This window comes from Filicampus tigris, chromosome 19 (genome assembly GCF_054856515.1).
Source record: "Filicampus tigris isolate MCC_2025a chromosome 19, RoL_Ftig_1.0, whole genome shotgun sequence".
Classification (NCBI taxonomy): Eukaryota; Metazoa; Chordata; class Actinopteri; order Syngnathiformes; family Syngnathidae; genus Filicampus; species Filicampus tigris.
The window spans coordinates 7,785,001-7,808,736 of record NC_141235.1 but is presented as its reverse complement, the minus strand read 5'-3'; the positions used below and the strand labels follow the sequence as shown (position 1 = coordinate 7,808,736).

The window sequence follows — 23,736 nt, the reverse complement described above, 5'->3', positions numbered from 1 at the left end:
CTACTACTGCTCCATCAACTACTATTAATGAGACTAGTAATGCAACACTCCTCCTGGCATTAACACGACTACTAACTTCTGCTACTGCAACTTCTCCTGCAACCATTGCGAAAGGCACTTCTACACTACTGTTGCAAGTAGTATTTCTTCAATTCCTATACCAGCCCATCCATTTTTGTTCTGCCCTCAATGTGACTATGACTACTGCCTTCATGACTACTACTGCTACTACGAGTTTTACTGCTTTCACTCTTACTCCGCTACTACTAACACTGGTATTGAAGGGACTACTAATGCAACCGCTAATAGTGCTCCAACAACTACTTCCAATACCACTAGTACTATTATGAGTACTACTACAACTCCGAAAAAATACGACCATTACCATTATTGACTAAAAATGTGACCACTGCTACAAATGCAACTACCCCTCCTATCAGTAGCACTTTATAGAATACGAATGCGACTATGATTATTTCTTTCACTCCAACAATGACTAATGCTAAAACCAGCAATACTAGTGACAATAATCATAGGAGTAACAGATCCACGTGTTCACGAGAAAATTGAAACTTCCTAAACCTGTGTGCTTGATAAGACCTCATGTTCACATATTTTATTGATCCCAGACTGCTGCTTCTTCTTCTTCTTCACTCTCGAGAAGGAGAGAGAGAAAGAATGGAGGAGAGTGAGTGAAATGAGAGGTCAGAGTGGGCCAACGTGTAGAAGCTGCAACGTGTCCACATTGTAAGCAGGCTGGCTGCTTTGTGGCCCTGCCAACTTTTTTCTTCCCTCGTCTTTCTGCCTTACGTCTTCTCGAGCTGCACTTTATCATAATCGTGTGCGCGTTTTGAACATAACGCTGTGTGTTTTATTGAATCACTTTAATATAGAGGGACGCAGTGTGATTACACAAAGCAGAATCGGGTCGTTTAATGACATTTAATGGGACATGGATGGTGCTCGGTCGTGCGGAATCACGCACAAGTTCAACCATCTTTTAGGCTTCATATTGTGAGAGGACACGTTTTACACTCAAACTGCAAACCGATCACTTTTTTTTTTTTTTTTATCCGTCATTTGATGTCACATCCAAACGCGTAAAGCCCAAAGTAATGGAAGAGTCCACAAGGAAGCGACCTTGCTTAAAGCGCGTTAAGCGTGTCAATGATCCTCACCATCATCGCGCACCAAGTTTTTTTCCTGCATGGGACATGTTTAAAGACACCCACCAGCCCTTTTCCCGCCCCCCTGTGCACGCTGGAAGGAGGGTGCGCGCGGTTGGGGCCCTCCCCAGAAAAGCTCGGGGCATATAAAAGCCCCGCTAAGTGATTTGTTGAGGCAGTAGGGAGTTTCTGCTGGGGTCTGGATTGGAGTTACGCACACAGACCGGACCCTACCGTGTATGAGTGGCGTTTGAGGAGACGAAAAAAGGACCCCCCCTGTCGCAAAGAATCTACATGTCTAATATTTAGACATGTTCAGCTTTGTGGATATTCGGTTAGCGCTTTTGCTCAGCGCAGCTGTGCTGGTGGTGAGAGGTCAAGGCGAGGATGATAGTAAGTATCACTTTATAACATTGATATTTTGTTTTCGAGGTGGGGTTAGGAGCAGTGTGTGGCCCCATCAGGATTGGACAGAGACTTGGAAAAAGACAATGCTCATTCTGGATGCCTTTTTGGGGTTCTCTTGGAGGTCCATTTGTGCAGGAGTGGATTGTGTGGGTTTTTTTTTTTTTTTTTCCTGGCGTGCACATACACGCTCAGTGAGCGTCCTCCTAAGGGAGTGCAGCTGCATCTCCTCTCTCTGACACATGTTTAGGTTCAGAGGGGCCACCAGGAGAAAGAGACAAAACACTTTTTTTTTTTTTTTTTTTTTTAAAGGACAGAACATCTTACTTTTGTCAGTTTAGGAGGGCAAACCAACCTTGCAGAAAACTTAGAAGTCACTTTGGGAGACTGTCGCAAAAGTCGTCAGACTAGGATAAAGGTCCCAATTATGGTCACTTCTGCGAAGATTCACTTAAATCCACCAAAATAAGCATCCCAGTTCTGTTCCTTTCTTATATACGTTTAAGACCACACTCAATCATCAAAGCCATAGTGAACTTGGATTGAAGCATTAAAATTGGTTGTGAATTAAAGAAAAATATGTTAAATCTTGGGTAAAAAAACCCCCAATAATTAAATCTGATGTAAAAGTCTAAAGTTGTACAGTTTGAGGAAAGGTGGGTTGAAAGGAGGGGAGACAATGGAAAAATTGCTGAGTTGTGACGTAGCGCGTCAATTAATCACAGGGTAGGAGGAGGGCGTTCTTTTCTCGGGCAAGACCACCGTCTGGTGGTCAATTTCGGTACTGCCACGTCTGTCCCTAATAAAGGCCTCAAACGCCCACCAACAATTAAATACGGGTCCGTTTCCTGTTTGGAATATATGGAGGCCCACTGCTGGAGAATTAAATTTTCTTTCTCTTTCTTTCTTTTTAACCACAAATGATACAAATTTGAGTCGTTTCTGTGAAAAGCTTGTGAAAAGTTGCAATATTTAACTGTTACCTGTCTGTTGATTCTGTGTTTTGAAAGTATCAGAAGGGTTGAAGGCCTTACATATACAAACTATGCATTAGTTGCTGTAATTATCCATTTACTCAAATTAACACTCAATGCCACGGTGCTTTCATGTGGGAGAGTGACTGACCGACTCGTTGTTGTCGTGCAGGCACATTTGGCAGCTGCACACTCGACGGACAGTCTTACAACGACAAGGATGTGTGGAAACCAGAGCCGTGCCAGATCTGTGTTTGCGACAGCGGCACAGTGATGTGCGACGAGGTCATCTGCGAGGACGCTTCTGACTGTGCCGACCCCATCATCCCAGAGGGAGAATGCTGCCCCATCTGCCCCGACCAAGACGGTACTACTTCACCCTCCGTCCTCCTCAGCCTCAACACTGTGCCGTTCACGTAGCATTTTTATTTTTTGCGGTGGCAATTTGGGCCCAGTCTGAGCATCTCCGCGTCCTAACAAGATGGAGGTCCTTGCACGCCCCCTGGGGATTTTTTTTAGGAATTGCTTTGGATTTATGCACGCTTACAGAATAGCGGGCAAATGCCGCTGCTATGTCTCACGTCCTTCACAAATATTGCCTTTTTTGTCTCGGATTTTTGTCAGAGTTTTTTGATTCGGAAGTGCAGGAGCAAGCAGCATAAAGACTATGTCATCAAAGAAAGCAAATGAATAACGGAATTTAAAAAAAGTCTGCAAACAATACCAAACAACAACAAAGTTTGTAAATATAAACACTACAACAGCAAAGATCATAATAAACCTAGCGACGCCAAAGTACGCAAACGATAAACATATAGTCAACAATGGCTTGTAATCGATAACTCGACTGACAACAAACTTTGTAATTGATCTAGCTAACAACAACAACAACAACAAAGAATGTAAACGATACCACGCCCGCCCGACAATAAAGTTGTCGATAAGCGAATTCACAGTTCACAGATGATAAAACCAACTGACAACAAATTTTGCGTACGATAAATGCATCAATCATGTGATGGATCACGTAATCTCACATTTCATGTGGTACTTCTGCAGTTTTATCTTGTGACACCTCAATGTGTCCTCTCTTCAGTACATTTTTTTATTTAAAAAAATTTCAAATTTCCCTAAATGTCCGCCTCAAAGCAAAACTATAATTTGAGCCGCATGGTCGCAAAGCTAGGCCAAAGAACGTATGATATGCAGCGTCCATTCCTGTGAATTGCTGATTTCCAATCTCATTGTTATTCCACATAACAGTTTCCCAAGATTCTTTCAATTGCTCTGAAATGTTGCCCTCTTCCGTCAGCATTGATTGTGTAGCTTTAAAATTAACTGTTGAAGCTAATTTTAAAGCTATGTAGCTTTAAAAATGTAATGGGTGAACAATGTGTGACCTGTTTGTCCTTCTTCTCCTTCCATAGGACCCGTTAACCCCCAAGAGGTAATGCCACTTGTTATTGACCCTCTATGAATGTGAATGCATGTTTTCTGAAAATCAGCTCTCCTTGCAGATGTTTACAGATTAGCTTCTGCATGCTACAGCGGACATGGTGTAGACAGCATAACCTCACTATTTTTTGTTTTGTTGTCTGTTTGTAGGGAATCAAGGGAGACGTTGGTCCCAAGGGAGACGTGGTAAGTTATGCAAATATGTTCGTTATTACTTATTATTATAGTGTCACATTAACATTCCATCTACCCGTAGTTGTCAACTCCTATATCAAACGCATTAGCCACCATCTGTGGTCTGGTTACTTCAGATGTTTTAACATTTTTTAGGGATAGTTTGGCCTATTCAAATGACAAGAATTAAGGTACATTCACATGCAAAATGCTACTGGGCAGTGATGACATCGTGGCGACAATATCCAGGTCACAAGTTCACCGGTACATTAAAAGTTCCAAGGCAACACGTTTTTCAAGTGGTAGCAAAACAACTTTGTCGGTCGAAGGTTTTAGCCCACTTGGGGGATTTCAATAGTGCATTCTATTGCACAAATTGATGTCAAATCTATGCATTAAATATGAATGTTGTCATAAATTAAACTTACTTTCACGGCTAATGGTCCATCTCATATCTTTCTAGGGTCCCATGGGTCCTCCTGGAAATGATGGAATCCCTGGACAGCCTGGACTTCCCGGCCCACCTGGTCCCCCTGGCCCCCCTGGCCTTGGCGGAGTATGTTCAATTAAAATACAATAGCATTAAATTAATCCTGATGGAAATGTGATTACTATTTGTTATTCATAAGCTTTGGCTTCTGTGATTGTAGTGTTACATCTTCAAAGCCCAGCAGCTAATTCTTTACCTTCCCCCCCCCTTTGACAGAACTTCTCTCCTCAAATGAGCTATGGGGACCACACCAAGTCCAGCGGCGGCCCACAAATGCCCGGCCCCATGGTATGAAGGCTGTTCATCAAGACACCTGTTTGTTTAAACTAAATCGGAATACGCCTGTCCTTCAAAGCTTGTATTGACTATTCACTTACCTTATCAACAGGGTCCAATGGGTCCTCGTGGTCCTGCCGGACCTCCTGGATCTGCTGTAAGTATCCCCCTCCTCAACTCTCAGTCATGCTTCTTCATTTTGGATGTTGTGTTGTTAATCTTCTGGATTTGTTGTTCATCAGGGTCCTCAGGGTTTCACCGGTCCCCCCGGTGAGCCCGGTGAGCCCGGAGCTTCTGTGAGTATCCTCAAGCTTTCTTTTTCATAACTTACCCCAACCTGCTATTGCTATTTACACTTCAATGCGATCATCCTTTTGTGTTGCAGGGCCCCATGGGTGCTCGTGGTCCCGCTGGCCCCCATGGAAAGAACGGAGATGATGTAAGGGAGTTTATCGATCATGCCAAATGCCCATCTTTTAGTTGTCCCCAACACATGTACTAACCATGTCCCTGTGTGTCAATAGGGTGAGGCTGGCAAGGCTGGACGCCCTGGTGAGCGTGGAGCCCCTGGCATGCAGGTGAGTAATCACCACTGGGAAGAGGGGCAAGGATCAGGTGACACAAGTGCCTGGTTGACAAATTTCTCCTGCTGCAGGGTACCCGTGGATTCCCCGGAACCCCCGGACTTCCTGGCATCAAGGGACACAGAGTGAGTTGGGAGCATTCGCAGTGGGATACTGTGATGAGTGTTGTCATCGTGTTGATGTCATGCCGCTGATTTTGTCCACAGGGTTTCAACGGTTTGGATGGAGCTAAGGGAGATGCTGGACCTGCCGGACCTAAGGTAAGAGGAAGGATGGAAGGATGGACATCTTTCCTGAAGGACTTCCGATTTGGTGAGCCGTGTGAAAAACCATCTCTTTCTCTGTCTACAGGGAGAGGCTGGTGCCCATGGTGAGAACGGTATCCCCGGAGCCATGGTGGGTTTTTGTCTCGCCTCCATCAATCACATTCAGTCAACATTCATAAAGACAACTTTGACAGGATGAACCCTAAAATCTTGTTTTTATTCCCCAGGGTGCTCGCGGTCTTCCCGGTGAGAGAGGCCGTCCTGGACCTGCCGGCCCTGCTGTAAGTGCTACGAGCTAGGCTATGACTGCAGACATGGTTTTACCATCGGTATCCTGTTTTTGATTTGACTTATATTTCAACACTTCCTGTTCAGGGTGCTCGTGGTAACGATGGCAATGCTGGCCCTGCTGGACCTCCTGTGAGTATTTGTCATTTCACTTGCACGTCTGATGTGCTAGTGTTCTTTGGAATTGTCGGCTAACATGCTGTCTTCATTTTTCAGGGATCCACTGGACCTGCTGGACCCCCTGGATTCCCTGGTGGTGCTGGTGTGAAGGTAAGTCACCCAAAAGAGGAAGTTTGAGCTACAGCAATTCGAACATCATGATTCGTAAATTAGGTGTTCCTCCTCATGTCGTGTGACTGCCACATGTGGCATGTGGTATCATATGATACCATTGTCTTCCAAAGAAATTCAAATATTGAATAATGAACAAATGAATAAATAAACGTCTAAATGGAAAGGGTCTTAGCAGGTTCTTTGTTGCCACTAGATGGCACAAATTAACATCTGATGTCGAACAGGTTGTGAGGTAGTTAGGGGAAAATAATGCTAAAATTATGACATGGTGCAATGAAAACAAAACACAAATTCTTTAACGTTTCTGTTCAGCCGGCGGCTGGCTGGCAACTAGTTCGGGGTATACCCCGCCTCTCACCCAAAGACAGCTGAGATTGGCTCCAGCACGCCCTCTAGTGAGGATAAGTGGTTCCTAAAATGGATGGATGGACCGATGGATTTCTGCGTAGCATGATTAGAATGTATGAATTACATTCAATATGACATATTTCCATGTCAACTTCCCGCTTAGGGAGAGACTGGTCCCCAAGGAGCTCGTGGAGCCGAGGGAGCCCAGGGAGCTCGTGGTGAGCCTGGTAACCCAGGACCCGCTGGAGCTGCTGGACCCGCTGTGAGTTTAGGCTGCACATCTCTCTTCTGCATTGTCATATCCATTTCATATGTTCTTATAATGTAATTAAACATGGTGGTGGTGTTGGTGCTGCTTCCATAGGGTGCTCCAGGAACTGATGGCGTCCCTGGTGCCAAGGGTGCTACTGTAAGTATCACACTCACCGAATACATTTGGTACATTCACATCTACATTGGGAGCTGGTTGTGACACTGCTCTCTCTGTCCAACAGGGTCCCGCCGGTATTGCTGGTGCTCCCGGTTTCCCCGGTGCTCGTGGTCCCGCTGGAGGTCAGGGTGCCGTCGGTGCTCCTGGCCCCAAGGGTAACAACGTGAGTAGCCAACAGACGATGATGATGATTTTTGGTTTTGGCCCACATATGATCATGACAGTTTGTTTTTATGTCATCAGGGTGACCCAGGTGTTGCTGGTCCCAAGGGAGAGCCTGGTGCCAAGGGAGAGACTGTAAGTTTCAGCAAACAAACATGGATTTATCGTCACTCTTCAAATTGGATGACACAAAAATAAAACTTGCCTGATTTCTTCCCCATTAGGGCCCAGCTGGAGTTCAGGGACTTCCTGGCCCATCTGGTGAGGAGGGCAAAAGAGGACCTCGTGGAGAGCCTGGTGTTGGCGGACCCCGTGGACCTTCTGGAGAGCGTGTATGTTACTGCCTCATTCTGTTGTCAATTCTATTTTTTAGAAATCTGCCCAAATTTTGGACAAACCCTTTATTTGTGCTATTGAGCCAATATTGAGTTTGATGCAGATTATCTAGAAGCTTCAGCACACATTAATGTTGTCTTCTTTTTCTCTTAGGGTGCCCCTGGTGCCCGCGGTTTCCCCGGCGCTGACGGAGCTGTTGGTGGCAAGGTGAGTTAGTGGGTGACTTCCTGGTTGGTTCCCATGCTTGTATTGCTAGATGAAGTATTTCATTTTACCTTCTGCATGTGATAGGGAGCCCCTGGTGAGCGTGGTGCCACAGGCCCTGCCGGACCTCAGGGAGCCACTGGTGAGTCCGGAGCCCCTGGCGCTCCTGGTGCACCTGGATCCAAGGTGAGTTCTGCTCTGTATTACTTATGGTCCAACATTTCAGTATGGATGAGCTCTAATTATGCAAACCCTCTCCACAGGGTATGACTGGTAGCCCCGGATCCACTGGTGCTGATGGCAAAGTTGGACCTGCTGTAAGTTCAAATTCATTCATGAGATGCCTTGAGCACACGGGGAAATCGATGCTCAACTTCTTATAATCTTCAAGGGTCCTGCTGGACAAGATGGACGCCCCGGAGCTGCTGGCCCCACTGGACCCAGAGGACAGCCTGGAGTCATGGGATTCCCCGGACCCAAGGGAGTTGCTGTGAGTGCAGCACTGAACATTTTTTTTCCTGAAGTCAAGTTAGTTTGCAGCACTGCGCTAAATCTCCATCAGACGCTTACATTGCTGTTCTTTTGATTAGGGTGAGAATGGCAAGGCTGGTGAGAAAGGACCTGCTGGTGCTATGGGCGCCGTCGTAAGTGCTATTATTTTTATTTGAGTTCAATTCTTCTATTGTGAAACAGACTGTGTTCAACTTCACATCCACATAAAGTAAGTTAGACTCCTCTATTCTTCTCAGGGAGCCCCTGGCAAAGATGGTGATGCTGGTGCTCCTGGCCCCTCTGGCCCTGCTGTAAGTATTATCTCAATTCCATGTCATCTTGTAGATGCATGAAGACAGGCTCTGAGGTCTCTGATCGCTTTCTTCTTCAGGGACCTGCTGGAGAGAAAGGAGAGGGAGGACCTGCTGGACCTTCTGGATTCCAGGTAAGTTTGAGAACATCACTAACTATTTGACCTCTGGCTGCTACATTTTTGGACGTGTGTCAATATTATGCTTGTCTTCCATAAACAGGGTCTTCCCGGACCCCAAGGTGCTACTGGTGAGACTGGCAAACCCGGTGAGCAGGTAAGAATGGGAATCATAATTACATTATACTTACATTAAGATTTTTCTCAAGGACCGTATTGAGTCGTAACCCTGTCTCCTTTTACCAGGGTGTTGCTGGTGAGGCCGGACCTTCTGGCCCATCTGGACCTAGAGTGAGTATCCTGAAATTCAGCTAAATCTGATTCCTTAAATGTCATGAGCTCCTGACTGATCCCGATCCTCTCTTTCTTTCACTCAGGGTGACAGAGGTTTCCCTGGTGAGCGTGGTGCTCCTGGTGTTGGAGGTCCAACCGGACCCCGTGGTTCCCCTGGCCCTGCTGGTAGCGACGGACCTAAGGTAAATTGGAGAGACCCTTAGATCCTTTTGTAGAATAAGAACACCTCTGACAGCTTATCATTCAGGTGTGACTGTTGTCTACGAGCTAACCAACTAGTTTCATGCTAACTATCGTGCTAAGTTCTCAAAACTCCTAATATATCCAAATCAGTACTGGCAGTCCGGTCCAGAGGCTGAGAAAACAATTCTGTTTCTCAGGTTAAAATACCTTATGAAGTCTCCAGACAATCCGTTTGCTTTTAAAGCTAAACATAGTACTGACATGTTTATTTATGTATTAAAGGACACGGTGAACCATACAGAATGAAAAAAAAAAAATCATGTTTTTCTGTGTTTCACTGACACTTCAAAAGCATTTGATCAGATATAATCACAGGAAATTATTCAAAAAGTTTGATCAGAGAGGGGAGCCTAAATATATAGGGTGGAGCCTAGTTTATTGGTATGCCTATCTGACAATGCAGGTAAAATGGAGGAACAATGTCTCAACACTATTTGGCATCAGGAAAGGGGTAACTTTGAATCCCGATTCTTTTTAATTTCTACAAAGGTAATATGTCCAGCGAATTGAGGACCTGCAAAACTGGGTGCATGATTGGAAATTTTATGAGTGAACAATATCATGTATAAAGATGACTAAGTGGTCCACAGTCCTAGTAGTGCAGGCCCCCAACAGACGTTGAATGTATATTCAGAGAACGGTGTGCATCATATTACAAGTAATTGTGACAAGAGTGTCACAGTGGTCTGTAGAACCAAAGACCGTCAACGAAATATACCTGACTGTACATTGTTGAAAAATAATTTTGCTGTCTGCAGCATGGTCAAGTATCGCCGTCATTTCATTATGAATTAAATGACAGATGACGAAGACATTTACAGGTAGCATTGTGTGTTGTGCGTGGATGCAAGTTTAACATGTACATAAAATGATATTTACAGTAAATCTTTGTTCACAGCATACTGTACGGCGCATTTGTGATCAAATGATGTTACGTGTGTCCTGACATTATTACTCAGTAGACCTACATAGACTAGTGCAGTGAATTGTTTGTAAGTGCAAGAGTGAAAATTTTGCGTGCCGTACAAACAAAGCTAGTATACAAATTTATCTCCCGGATGAATCACTCAAACAGTAAAATTTAAGTGCAATAAGATCTGGAGACATCCATACCACAGCCCCTAGTATGGCGCTTTCAAGGAACTATGCGTTGTCTTATGCTTATCTTGGTTTATCTGTAGATTTGTACCTTGTTATTGTATCTTTTATACCTTTTTTTGTCTGTGACTGGACTTGGAGTCTGCAAATACAGCTGGTTGATTAAGAGAAATCCATTCAGTTCAGTGCTTCGACTTCACAGTACATTTGATGACATACTGTTTGTTTAAGTTCAATTACCAAACCTTGAAATGACAATGCTTCTGTTTATGTATGCAGGGAGAGCCCGGTGCCCCTGGTACCAATGGTGCTGCAGGAAGCCCCGGTATGCAGGGAATGCCAGGAGAGCGTGGAGCTGCTGGTCTGCCTGGAGTCAAGGGAGAGAGAGTAAGAATCACTTAAATAACCTCTTTCCGAATTGTGTCAGCGGCGAGTGACATCAATGATGCCCCATGAAGGTGAACATTAATATGTTGAATTTTCACCTCTCAGGGTGAGGCTGGTGCCAAGGGAGGTGAGGGTGTCCCCGGCAAAGATGGCATCCGCGGTATGACCGGCCCTATCGGACCCCCTGGACCTCCTGGTTCTCAGGGTGAGAAGGTAAGATCCATTTATTTTGATTCACCATATGTCCAGGTTCCCTGCTACATCTCTGGATGCATAGCGGGTGCAAGTTCAGACGTTGAGATGACCATCCATACAAATCATTAATACAAATACAAAAAGCGCTTCACTGTCATAAGGGAATCATCTGATTTCCTTTGCATATGGTTTTAGGGAGAGCCTGGCCCTGTTGGAGCTGTTGGAGCCACCGGCGCCCGAGGTTCCCCTGTAAGTTTTTCTCCAATTGTTCAAAAATCAGATGCACTTTTGATGACTGGGGATTTATATCTTCAGTATCTACAGATGTGTACAGTATTTTTGATGACTTTTCATGCCTACAGGGTGAGCGTGGAGAGGCTGGCCCTGCTGGACCTGCTGGATTTGCCGGACCTCCTGTAAGAACCTGGTTTTGTCGAAACCATCGTTGAAGGATAACCAAGAGTTTGTACTGATGTTGTCTCCTTCAAATTCAGGGTGCTGACGGTCAGCCTGGTGCCAAGGGAGAGAGTGGTAATACTGGACCCAAGGGAGATGCTGGTGCTCCTGGTCCTGGTGGACCTGTTGGACCTGCTGGCCCCCAGGTGGGCTTTCTGCTTAACCACATCACCTTCACTTCTCGTCTTCATTCCAAAAGTGTGCTTCCAGCCTCAACTTCAAATACATGTGTCCACAGGGCCCTGCTGGTCCTCCTGGAGCCAAGGGTGCTCGTGGTGGTGCTGGATCTCCTGTAAGTATCTTAAGAGGCTTTGTGTGCTTAAACGCGATGGACCTCTAACAATAACACTGCCCTGGCTTTCAATTCTATGTTTCACCTTCTCTTTTGTTGTGCAGGGTGTTACTGGTTTCCCCGGACCCGCTGGAAGAGTTGGACCCGCTGGCCCTGCTGTAGGTGTCTCTCATCGTTCAGCTCTGAACACCTGTTATATGAGCAATGATATGACCTCCCAGTGTATCTCTGCAGGGAGCTGCTGGACCTGCAGGACCCGGTGGCCCCGTTGGCAAAGATGGCGCAAGGGGAGCTCGTGGTGAGACTGGTCCCGCCGGTCGTCCCGGTGAGCCTGGTGCTGTTGGAATTGCTGGACCTGCTGGTGAGAGAGGATCCCCTGGTGCGGATGGTGCCCCTGTAAGTAGACAGTGATATTCGGCCTTTGTTTAAACAAAAGATGGGCTGTCTTTTGTCGGCTTGAACTGACCCAGTGTGTCCTTCTTCGCAGGGCGCCTCTGGTATTCCCGGACCACAAGGTATTGGTGGACAGCGTGGTATTGTTGGTCTCCCTGGACTCCGTGGAGAGCGTGGTTTCGCTGGTCTGCCCGGACCTTCTGTAAGCGTTCTCCGAGAGATCACAGAACGTTGACCATTTTGAAATGCACACATTTCTCATTACTGTTCATAAATGTTTTGATTCAGGGTGAGCCTGGAAAGCAGGGACCTGGTGGACCTGTTGGTGCCCGTGGACCCCCTGGACCCGCTGGAGCCCCTGGACTGTCCGGTGCTCCCGGAGAGGCTGGCCGTGAGGTATGAACTGCTGTTTGCTTGTTCTTAATTAGATTCTGATTGCTTCAGTGTTTCGAACCTAGCTAGCGTGTCTGCTTTGCATAATACAAAGTAACATAATATGGCCACTCTACCACAGGGATCTCAAGGACACGATGGTGCCCCTGGTCGCGATGGAGCTGCTGGCCCCAAGGTAAACAATCAATATGAAAATTCACCTTTTGAAACATTCCAAAACAGACCGCAATGTGCTGTGTTGGCTCACTGAATATTCCTCTATAGGGAGACCGTGGTGAGTCTGGTATTGCTGGACCCCCCGGAGCTCCTGGTGCTCCTGGTGCCCCAGGCGCTGTTGGCCCCTCTGGCAAGTCTGGTGATCGTGGAGAGCCTGTACGTCTCTTCCTCACTGAAATATTGAAAATCTCTTTGTCCTCTGATTTTCCAGTGCTCTGACATTTTTGAACTATTTCTCATTCCCAGGGTCCCGCTGGTCCTGCTGGTCCTTCTGGTGCTGCTGGTGCCCGTGGTCCTGCTGTAGGTTCCTCACTCCTTTTTCTTGTTTGTGTGGACATGAAATGGGAAATCAACTTCACATCTCCATTGTTTTGTCATAAAGGGACCCGCCGGAGGTAAGGGAGACAGAGGAGAGGCTGGTGAGGCTGGAGAGAGAGGCCACAAAGGACACAGAGGATTCACCGGCATGCAGGGTATGCCTGGACCTGCTGTGAGTACCAGTTTTCTACCCCTGATTCATCACAAAACTCCTGGCTGGACGGCTTGGTTTAGTCTGGGTTGATTTCTTGAAGTATATCAAGAGATTCTCTTTTCATCCTTATGGCGGTTTCTTCTGACTCCAGGGAACTTCTGGAGAGAGAGGACCCGCTGGAGCCTCTGGACCTGCTGGACCAAGAGTGAGTACAATCTGTACTAAAAAAGAGTGGTGGCCCTGTGTGGGGGCTTCCAGGAGATTTCTTCATATGCGTGATAATGTGTTTTTTGCTCCATAGGGACCTTCTGGATCTACTGGCTCCCACGGTAAGGATGGCATGAACGGTATGCCCGGACCCATTGGACCTCCCGGACCTCGTGGTCGCAACGGAGAGATGGGACCTTCTGTAAGTTTCTTCCACATGCTTGAACTTTCACCTTGAATGTGAGAGGTTTCTAAGCACCTGTTATGGCTCCCAGGGTCCTCCTGGACCTCCCGGACCTCCCGGACCCCCTGGTGCTCCCGGTGGCGGATTCGACTTCATCAGCCAGCCTATTCAGGAGAAGGCCCCCGATCCCTTCCGTGGAGGACATTACCGTGCTGACGACCCCAGTGTTCTGCGCGATCGTGACATGGAGGTCGACACCACTCTGGAGTCTCTGACCAAGAGGATCGAGAAGCTCAGCAGCCCTGACGGCACCCAGAAGAGCCCCGCCCGCATGTGCCGTGACCTGAGGATGTGCCATCCCGAGTGGCAGAGCGGTGAGTGGGCATCCCGGTCACCCCAGAAAAAGAATTAATACACTCGAAAGTGGTCTTACATGACTCATCTCCTCCAGGCACCTACTGGGTGGACCCCAACCAGGGCTCCCCTCTGGACGCCATCAAGGTCCACTGCAACATGGAGACTGGTGAGACTTGTGTCCACCCCAGCCAGTCCACTGTGCCCATGAAGAACTGGTACATGAGCAGAAACCCCAGAGAGAAGAAGCACGTCTGGTTCAGCGAGTCCATGACCGGTGGATTCCAGGTAAGCAAAGACCTCTTTTTTTTTTTTTTTTTGTCCAAGCACGTGCACACTGAGACCTAGTCGATGACAACAATATCTCCTACAAACAGTTCCAGTATGGTACCGATGGAGCTGATGCTGAGGATGTCAGCATCCAGATGACCTTCATGCGTCTGATGGCCAACCAGGCCTCTCAGAACATCACATACCACTGCAAGAACAGCATCGCCTACATGGACTCAGCTTCCGGCAACCTCAAGAAGGCCCTGCTGCTCCAGGGCTCCAACGACGTGGAGATCAGAGCCGAGGGCAACAGCCGCTTCACATACAGCGTCAGCGAGGATGGCTGCACGGTAAGTCCCAGCTGTGTTTCAGATTTTAAATGCAAAATGTGAATGTTTGCAATGCTTCTGAGCTTTTTTTTCCCCCTTCCACAGTCACACACTGGCTCATGGGGCAAGACAGTCATTGACTACAAGACATCGAAAACATCCCGCCTGCCAATCATTGACATTGCTCCTATGGATGTTGGTGCCCCTGATCAGGAATTTGGCGTTGAAGTTGGCCCTGTTTGCTTCTTGTAAAAAGGAGAGAAAAAAAGGAAGAAATATGGACATGACATTGTTGTTTTTTTTCTAGCAGTCATCTCTAAAAATCCCATTTCCTATGCATTCAAAACTCATTCGGCCACCATCGGTCCACACGCTTAAAACCACTCCACTGAAGACGATTTTTTTTGTTTCCAATCGTGAGACGTTTCTGGACTGCCACTCCACAAGGACACTTTAAAAAAAACTAGAGAAAAAGTAGAAGAAATGTGTTTGTTTCCAACGGCAACAAGAACATGATATTTGCTTGTGTAAAATGTCTCCCTTGGAGTTTGAGAAAAAAAAAAAAACAATTATTGCAATGAAACGCAGGTGACTTTTGCCGTTTTTCGCCCAACTGCGGAAGGACATTAAGAAACAACAAATGATATGTACCATTTTTTCCTGGTGTTAAATAAATTGTAAAAAGTGTGACGTGTCTCCTTGTTGTAAAATTGTCCCATCGGAACGCAAAAAAACCCAAACAAAAAAGTGCACCTTCATTGCTTTGATGGCTACCTCGTAACAAGAAGTCACCGCCATTTTTTTTTTTTTTTTTTTTAAAGAAAAAGGGTCATATTTTACACAACAAGCCTATTGGGGAGCATGCAAACACGTCAAGGTGCTATAGAACCAACTCAACGAGGTCTACTTGTTGTGATGGTGAGACATTCGCTGTCAGACTGTAATTTTGACCACTCTTATGCACGCGGAATCTTTTGGTGCTACTTAATTGACTCGTTGTCTTGTCTTTGCCGTGCAGTTGTTTTTTGTAAACGCATGTCATTGTAGATAAAAACAAAAGTGACCATTTCAATTTACATCTCTTGCCCGTTGTTGTTCTTTTTCTGTCTCATCTTCACTAAAAAAAAAACAAAACTAGCACAAATCTCCTGCCCTGTTGTTTATGTTGTTTGTTGTTGTCTCAAGAAGAAAAAAAAAAACAACAACCCGGAAGCAGACCCACTTTCATGGTTGAAAAAGAGAGATTGTGTACTTGTGTTGTACATGTATAATAAATCAAGATGTTTTTAATTATTTTTGCTGGGTGCTGAAATAAAGCATGTGAAGTGGTTCTACTCAGTGGCCGACTTTTCACTGTCCTGTCATGCAACTGTTGTGAAACCCAAAATGGCTCCCATCAGTACCTATAACGCCAAGTTGCACCAATTTCTCCACAGCAGTTGCACTTGTGCTTCCCACGAGCAGCAGTGAAAACAAAGCCAACTCTTTTACATTTCCACTCATCCACTTTCTATACTGCTTGTCCTCTCTAGGGTTACGGGTGTGTTGGAGTCATTGAGGTGGCTATTGGCGAGAGGTGTGGTACACCCCAGACTGGTTGCCAATGAGTAGTAGGGCAAGTGTAGAAAAACAATCATTCACACTTATGGACAATTGAAATATAGGGAGTAAGTCGGAGTACCCAACAAGAGGAGGTATATGCATATGCCAAACAGGAAAGCTGGAACTGAGACTTAAACTCTGAGCCTCAGAACTGTGAGGTGCACATGCTAACCGTTAGCACATTGTGCTGCCTGTTTTCCATTTCATCCCACAGAATCATAATTTTTAGGACATTTTCCCAAAACAAAAATGCACTTGCTAACATTAACACACAGAGAGAACTTTATTTCTTAAATCGCCATCTCCCAAATTTTCAATAAAAAGCCCAGAAAAGCAATAAATAAAAAAGGAAGGACAGTAGCTTTGGACCTTGCAGTGTAAAAATGAGAAGCTATTCTGACGCCCCCCGGTGTACTGTAAGCGCAATAAGCATTCAGAGTAAAAAGCATTCAGAGTAAATTGTAACATAAATGTAGGAGCTTGTATATTTTATTATGTGCATATTAATCTCTATTCATCTATCTTCTATACTGCTTATCCTCATTAGGGTCACGGGTAAACTGGAGACTATCACAGCTGGCTTTGGGTAAGTGGCAGGGGTACACCCTGGACTGGTAGCCATCTAATCACTGGGCACATTTAGACAAACATACCTTGGACAATTTAGAGTCTTCAATCAACATTGTTTTGGAATGTGGGGGGAAACCGGATTGACCGAAGAAAACCCTTGTTATGTATCTTAAAAATAAGTATATAGTTTAAATAGATTTGCTGTATGTTAACTGTTAGAGCCGGTACCAGGCTAAGGCCGTTAAATCCATATAGAAATAATATGGACCCACCGAAATGACCAGAATCAAGATGATACTATGGAATATATTATTACTTTGTGACTCAACTCAACTCAAGTTACTCTACAACAGTCCTATTAGTGAAAGGTCAAAATGTCAACAGATCTTTTAAACTGTGCATTACTACTAATATTGTAACAAATGTATGAAACGACACAGTGACGTTTAGAGAGAAAAAAACACTCACAAACGCAAAGAGCACACAACACATTCTGTCCTCCCGGACTGCGGCTCCCTCGGCGCTCTTATTCCCTGCAGAGGCAAATGCAACATATGCGGACTTTAAAGCGTCGAGCAGTGTGCAAACGTGTATGAGTGGAGTCTCACCTTGGCAACGTGTCGACATTGGGGTCGCTGCGAGGAGATAACAAATTAAATGGGGAGTTTGCTTTAAATAAAAGGTGTGAAGAAAAAGGTTCTTACTGCTGGGCCATGATGAGGGGCATACGGGGGCTGTCAGAGGGCATCGCCCGGGCTCCTGTGCGGCTGTCGAACATGGGCAGCGTGGAGAGCGGCGGGGGGACGCCTCTGTTGCTAGCCATGCTCCTAAGCTCGTCAGTATTGTCCAGAATGGTGTGGTGGTGGTACAGCTGGATCCTGTGCCACAGAGTACAGGCGAAAGTTATTAATAGTGAAACCCCGTTCATTGCAGGGGACCCACACGCGATGGCATTTTTACTTACTGATTTGTCCTTGCGTTCCTCTTATCGCTGTAAGAAAACATCACATTTTATATCGATGCGTCCACAAAGTATGTCAAGTGTTGCGCAGTTGAAAACGTACACGCCTTCGCGACGTCCACACATGATATAGGAGAGCAGCAGACACAGGATGAGGGCCAGCACCAGCGGCACAACGACAGTCACGATGTAGTCTGGCAAAAAGTCACGGTCCTCGGGGGACTCGGGCGGCTCAAAGTCCTCGCCGGCCTCGAGCACGCCGGAACCTAAGGTAGGGGGAGGCGGGCTCGGTTCCAGCTGGGACAGATCAAACTGCAAGGGAAGGTGGAGTAGGGGGTGAAAAAGGGGTGGTTTCAATGAGGGCACAAGATGGTGCCGTATTTTCTGTATCCATCATGCATCAAGGTCAATGACAAATGGGCTTTCACTTCCCTACCTTTGGTACTCAAAGAGCTTTAACACACTCTCCTCATTTTACCTAATGTTGATGAAGTATCAGGAACAATTGTGGGTTAAGTATCTTTCGAAATGACCCTCCAACAAGATCGCACGGACACAAAGTGCTCGGGCAGATTGATAAGGATTTTACATTGTGCCCTGTGTTCACATTCTATTTCTACTGCGAATGAAATAAATTCTAACTTGCTAACAGATGACATAATAAAGATAACAATCTAAGTACAGACATGGCTCAGGAAGATCGAGAAGGATTTTACATTGTGCCATGTACTTGGGTAGGCTACAATTCATTGTTAGTTTAATAAATACTAACTTAGCAGTTGAAATGCTAACATGCAGAAACCAAACTACAGAATACACTCAAACAGATTGAAAAGGTTTTCCATCATGCCCTTTTTGTCAGGGACTACTTCCAAGGAGAATTTATGAAATAACGTGCTAACAGTGATATGCTAACCTATGGCAATATAGCAGCCAGAGCACAGAAAGCACTCAAGCAGATCCATAATGATTTTAAATGGTGCCCTGGAGTTGGGTACTATTCCTTATGAGACTTTATGAGATACTAACATGAAAGCAGTTGACATGCTAACAAATAACAAAATAATTAGTGAACATGCCTGCAGGTCTTCACAACAACAACAAAATGGTCTCACCAACTCAGTGCTGCACCAGCTGATACAGTTGCTGGGGATGCTGCAGAAGTTGCATCCTCCGGGAGCTTTGACTTTGGTGCCCGCCGCGCACTGCCGCTGATGCTGCGGCGTCTGTGCCCGCAAGAGGCAGGCGGAGAAGTTTTGCTCCGATCCCACCTTCACGTACACGCTGGCGCAAAGGCGGGAGAAGGAGATCAATCGACTGGCGCAAGGAAAAACGCTACACGAACACAATGCTGCGTTACCCTTCAAAGTGTCCCGCCAGTGGGAGGGGCACGCGGCCGCCGCGGTCCAGAGCGTTGGAGATGTTGACAATGTCCAAAGCCTCCGTATCCCACATCTTCTGCAGGTCCTGCTTGATCTCATCCTGGACAGCAGGAGGCAGCACCTTCTCGATCTCCCGTAGCTTGATGAAGAACTCAGCCTGATAGGGTGGGCTCTTGTCTAAGTGGGGGTGGGGGTGGGGGTGAGTGGGTTAGCATGGGGTCATTGAAAGTACAGTGGTACCTTGACTTACTAGTGCCCCAATTTACGAGTTTTTCCATGTGATCCGTCGCTCAGTCGATTTTTTGATTTGTGTTTGTTTGTTTGACAAGGCATCGTTGTGCTAAATTGCTATGATGCATTTTTTAAAAATTATTATTATTAACTAAACGTAAGGAAAAACATGGTCTTTTTTGGTGAACTGGAATGGAAAATTGAATTTACAATACGAGTACACTGAAAACAAGCTTAGTCTTGGAACTAATTAATCTCCTAAGTGAACGTATACCACTTAATATCAAATACATCCTTTTTGTACCTGCAATCACGTTAAGGACGAGAATCTGCCTGGTGGTTTCGTAGCTTCGCTTGTTGACGGCATAAATCTGTCAGAAACCAGATGACAATATCTTAACTGTTAGTGAGGGAGTCAGCACAATTCTTGCAAGCACATCAAAGTTGAACCCAAATAATGCATTTTAGCAAAGCTCACAAATGACCTTGCCTTAATATTCATGTTTGGTATTGACATTTTTTGTTTGATTTTATTTCATGTTGTAATTTCCTCCCTCTGAATTTCTATCAGGGATGTAGATACCTCGATGACACTCTTTCCGGGAGACGTCGGGGTCCCGTAAAGAAAGCCGTTATCATAGGGATGCCTCTGGGTGAAGCGCAGCCACTCGGGAAGATCCGGGAAGTACTGCTGGTTGCACTTGAATATCATCGGGTCGTCATACAGGCGCCCCACTGTGCATGATATAAAAAATAAAAAAAATGTAAAAAACCTTGTTGACGCTCACTAGGACACAACACTGAGTACACCAAAAAACAGGGTGTGGGGTCTTACGGTAGAGCTGGGACAGTGGCTCAAAGTCACTCTGGAACGTCTCTCTCATCAACTCGTAGGAGAAAAACTTCCCTGCTGGGATGTTGAATTTGATCTCCGCATGCGCCGTACTCACAACTGTTGTATGATCAAACACAACAGATAATCTGAGGTGAGTGACATAAACAAGGTAGCAAAGCCATGGGTTGTACATGTTTTAAGAAAGTAAAAACTTGCCTGTGAGAAAGAGGAACCAGCTCCAGCAGCCTGCCATCTTGTTTTGGCCTGTGATTGACAGCTCCAAGTGCACAGCAAGAAAGACTGGCCAGGGTTATTTTGGTCACTCCCGCCTCCCAATGACATCCAGACAAGCGGCACACTTCTGTCTGGTAAATATTTAAAACAAATAGTTAATACATACGAGAGAATTATATTGCAATTACAATAATATGCAATTTGGGGTCAGTAAAGACAATAATGTAAAATTTACTCTAGATAGAGAATCTAATCTGCTTCCTGGTCACTGTCGAGGTGCCGATGAGCAAGGCACAGTCCCCTGAGATGCAAGCACTCTTTGTGCACCTTTCACTCAGGCAACTCTCCTTGCATGCTTCCGTGTGTGATTGTATTCAGTGGAATGCGCTCTTGCTTCACTATGCCATTGTCAAACTGTATTTTATTTTTTTTTTGCCAGTGATCCACTTCTTATAGATATAAATGCACTTTTCCATCCGTGCAACTGTTTGAATAATTGTTCCAATGAGCAAATACGTAATGGTTTGGTTTAAAAATAATGTCCATTGAGGACAACCCAATTTGTTAAAAGCCGTCATACACCACGTGATCAGTAAGTGCAAGCCACCTGAAGATGGAGCCATTATCCCACTGTAAAATGATGCACATCCGTTTTCTAAATTCAAACCACACAAATGTACTTTGTCCTTTACAAGCATTTAGAGTACCATATATATACACCCATATTCCATTGACATGAAGCAAAAGTGAATTATGCACTAGATTACGAGTGTGTAAATATCAAACAGTCAGTGTGTTGGGTGACTGGGCGTGAGCTGTGGCCGATAGCAGCTCCTGAATGAATGTGCATTCTGTTACCGCTTGTGAGAAGAAAGGAAGTGAAGAGCATTCGCAACTGTGTCATCCTTTAAATACAAACGAGGGTGTTACAATACAAAGTCTTTGACTTAAATCAAGTAACTATTGATTTGAGAACATTTAAATCGTGAGTACTGATTTCAAATATTTTGACTCAATGATAAGCACACTCAATTTGATTTCAAATGACCACAAACTGCCCTTCTGAGTTTCTGTCGGGTAAAAAAAATATCTAATGGAAAAAAACTGGTATATATTTACGTTAATAGCACTATCTCACTCAAGTTTTTTATCGCATACATTTCTTTATATACACAAATTATTAAAAGTATTGTCATGAGAAACTTTACCATTAGAGTAGCCACTGGTGACAATTGAATTTTGGGTTACCGACGCTAATGAGGAGAATCGTCGATGTGATCCATTTAAATGTTTCAAGATGCCTTGACGTTCGTATTAAATTGCTCAGTATTGAGTACGGGTCTGGCAGACACCACAAAGGAGGCATTTGAAGCTTAGTGCCGTAAAAAAACAGTTTGACTGAGTGTACCGGTGTAGCGTTGGGCAAGCGCTAGGACCCAGCTGATCTCTCTCCTCCATGCAGCAGCGGCTCTCGGCTCGCGGAGGAGGACCAGGCAGAAATCTGCTGCTCGCCGCAAGAGGAGATCAAAATGATGCTGCCTTTAAAAAGGGATTAAAACGTAAGCAATCTGTCGTCAGCCGCGCTAAAGCCGCCGCGTCTCGTCGCAGCTCTACTTTCCACGTTCAAATGTCATTTTAACGATCGCGACAATCTCGCAAGTATCGCCGTTGCAATTTCGCGCAAGCTAATGACAGATGCATCGTGCCCACTTTCTCCATAGCGGTGCATGAGATCTGCAGCGCGGTGCATGCAGGCCTTTAATGCGATCTGTTGTTTTTGTCTCGATCCACCTGCCCCGCTAGCCTGAGCGCATCAGCCGGCCGCCGGTGGATAATAGAGCTTTGCCAGCGGGGGTGAGGGAGGGAAGACATGCCGTCGCAGAGCATCCGTCGCGACGCCTGAGCGAGCCACCATGATGAAGACGGAACCCACCTCCAAGAGCGCCGGCTCCACGCTCAGGAGCCCATCCCCGCACAGGAGCGCATATGAGGCGGGGATGCAGGCCCTTAAGCCCGTCGCCGACAACGCCGTCAATGGCGACGTGCAGGATGGCCCCCGGGGTCGCAGGTACGGCTCCAACGTGCACCGCATCAAGAACATGTTCCAGCAGCTGCAGACCACCACAGCCGACAGCGAGACCGAGGAGGGCGCCAAGGGAAGCGACAAAGCCGTGCGCCTCTCCCTCCCCAGGGCCGGTAGCCTGAACGAGAACGTGGACCACAGCGCGTTGCTCAAGCTTGGCTCCACCGTGTCCGAACGCGTCAGCAAGTTCGACACCAAGCCCGAGAACGGCCACCAGCGGGCTTCATCGCCCAGCTACTCCAAGCTGCAAGAGACCCGCCGCATTTTCGAGCAGCAGCAGCAGCAGCAGCAGCAGCTGCAACTGCAGCAGCAGCAGCAGCAACAAGAGAAGCAGCAGCAGCAGCAGCTGGAGAAACAGCAGCAGGAGAAGCTAGCCACCACCAGGGTTCTGCTCAAGGCAGACAAGACCCCGGGCCTGCCGGAGGGTAGGCTTGACATGATGGCCCGCTTCAACGGCAGCACAGAGTCCCTGGACAGTCTGGATGCCAGCGAGGCCGTGTCCCCCACCGTCAGCCAGCTCAGCGCCGTCTTCGAACGGGCAGCCGAGCTCCGGAACAACCTCAACCGTCTCTCGTCCACGCCCCCGCTCCCCTCCAGGGGGGTCAGCGCCAAGGTGGGCGTGTTGAACTCTAAAATAATCACCAAGAGGGCGAGCGCCTTGGCCTCCAGCAACCAGGGGGATGACTTTTCCGGTCAGCGGGATCAAGAGGGGCCTGCGAGGAGCCAGCGCAGGGGGGCCAGCCCGGCTGAGATCGTAAACGGGGGTCAAAAGGCAGAGGCGGAGCAGCACAGGGCAAAGACCGTGTCTGATGCTGGAGTGGAGGCCAAGGCCGAGCAACTTGAGGAAGCCGGCATGGTGGCGCGCTTCGAGAACGGAGATGCCACTTCAATGGGGTTGGAGGCGGCAGGTGAGGACAGCCGGACGATGAGAGACGACGGAGCGAGCCAGGAGGAGGACGACGCCGAGGACGATGCCGAGGACGATGACCGCTACGAGGCCGAGTCCAGCTGCGCGGAGATCGCTGGGCTCCCCGCTGAGGAGGAACCGCCCCCGTCAAGGAAAATCCGCTTCAGTTCCGAGCCCATCAAGGTGAGTCAACAATGGTATTTGTTCCGCATTGGCAGAACAGTCTAAGTGTTGACAATATGTACCCCCACTCCTGCCATTGGCTGGAGATAGATAAAATTGTACCCTATCTCTCGCCCCAAAAGTAAACTGGGATAGACTCCATCTTTTGCGGCCGTGACCGTAATGATGTTAAGCACTAAAGAAAATGGATG

The 23,736-nt window shown here is 46.6% G+C and overlaps 3 protein-coding genes across 4 annotated transcripts in view; 2 read left to right on the top strand and 1 right to left on the bottom strand.

The window, feature by feature from the left end:
• Positions 1-1,340: 1,340 nt before the first annotated feature.
• On the top strand, positions 1,341-15,244 carry col1a1b (collagen, type I, alpha 1b). Its single transcript, XM_086016179.1, has 51 exons — positions 1,341-1,559; positions 2,718-2,912; positions 3,973-3,992; positions 4,151-4,186; positions 4,638-4,730; positions 4,881-4,952; positions 5,053-5,097; positions 5,183-5,236; positions 5,326-5,379; positions 5,465-5,518; positions 5,596-5,649; positions 5,731-5,784; positions 5,876-5,920; positions 6,018-6,071; positions 6,166-6,210; positions 6,295-6,348; positions 6,884-6,982; positions 7,085-7,129; positions 7,215-7,313; positions 7,394-7,447; positions 7,537-7,644; positions 7,802-7,855; positions 7,940-8,038; positions 8,116-8,169; positions 8,244-8,342; positions 8,443-8,496; positions 8,602-8,655; positions 8,736-8,789; positions 8,878-8,931; positions 9,021-9,065; positions 9,152-9,250; positions 10,689-10,796; positions 10,902-11,009; positions 11,187-11,240; positions 11,354-11,407; positions 11,486-11,593; positions 11,686-11,739; positions 11,844-11,897; positions 11,974-12,135; positions 12,227-12,334; positions 12,421-12,528; positions 12,647-12,700; positions 12,790-12,897; positions 12,988-13,041; positions 13,124-13,231; positions 13,365-13,418; positions 13,515-13,622; positions 13,696-13,978; positions 14,056-14,246; positions 14,336-14,578; positions 14,663-15,244. Exons 1-51 carry the CDS (start codon positions 1,478-1,480, stop codon positions 14,807-14,809), a joined length of 4,350 nt encoding a protein of 1,449 aa, XP_085872305.1. The 5' UTR covers positions 1,341-1,477; the 3' UTR covers positions 14,810-15,244.
• Positions 15,245-16,423: 1,179 nt separating this feature from the next.
• Positions 16,424-23,736, bottom strand: part of sgca (sarcoglycan, alpha) — an 8,797-nt gene continuing 1,484 nt past the window's right edge. Inside the window, exons 2-12 of one of the 2 annotated variants that reach the window (XM_086016600.1) lie at positions 20,355-20,503; positions 20,139-20,255; positions 19,887-20,038; positions 19,608-19,674; positions 19,051-19,249; positions 18,806-18,974; positions 17,794-18,002; positions 17,694-17,720; positions 17,434-17,607; positions 17,338-17,364; positions 16,424-17,262 (exon numbers count right to left, since the gene is read on the bottom strand). In XM_086016600.1, the coding sequence (XP_085872726.1) occupies positions 17,256-17,262; positions 17,338-17,364; positions 17,434-17,607; positions 17,694-17,720; positions 17,794-18,002; positions 18,806-18,974; positions 19,051-19,249; positions 19,608-19,674; positions 19,887-20,038; positions 20,139-20,255; positions 20,355-20,391 (1,185 nt within the window). In that variant the 5' untranslated portion in view covers positions 20,392-20,503 and the 3' untranslated portion in view covers positions 16,424-17,255. Of the gene's footprint in view, positions 17,263-17,333; positions 17,365-17,433; positions 17,608-17,693; positions 17,721-17,793; positions 18,003-18,805; positions 18,975-19,050; positions 19,250-19,607; positions 19,675-19,886; positions 20,039-20,138; positions 20,256-20,354; positions 20,504-23,736 lie in introns of those variants that run through there. The other variant, XM_086016601.1, reaches the window with a different exon arrangement.
• LOC147129243 (neurabin-2-like) overlaps positions 21,817-23,736 on the top strand; it is a 16,017-nt gene continuing 14,097 nt past the window's right edge. Inside the window, exons 1-2 of the mRNA XM_086016598.1 lie at positions 21,817-21,931; positions 22,176-23,545. Of these exons, the coding sequence (XP_085872724.1) occupies positions 22,286-23,545 (1,260 nt within the window). The 5' untranslated portion in view covers positions 21,817-21,931; positions 22,176-22,285. The remainder of the gene's footprint in view (positions 21,932-22,175; positions 23,546-23,736) is intronic.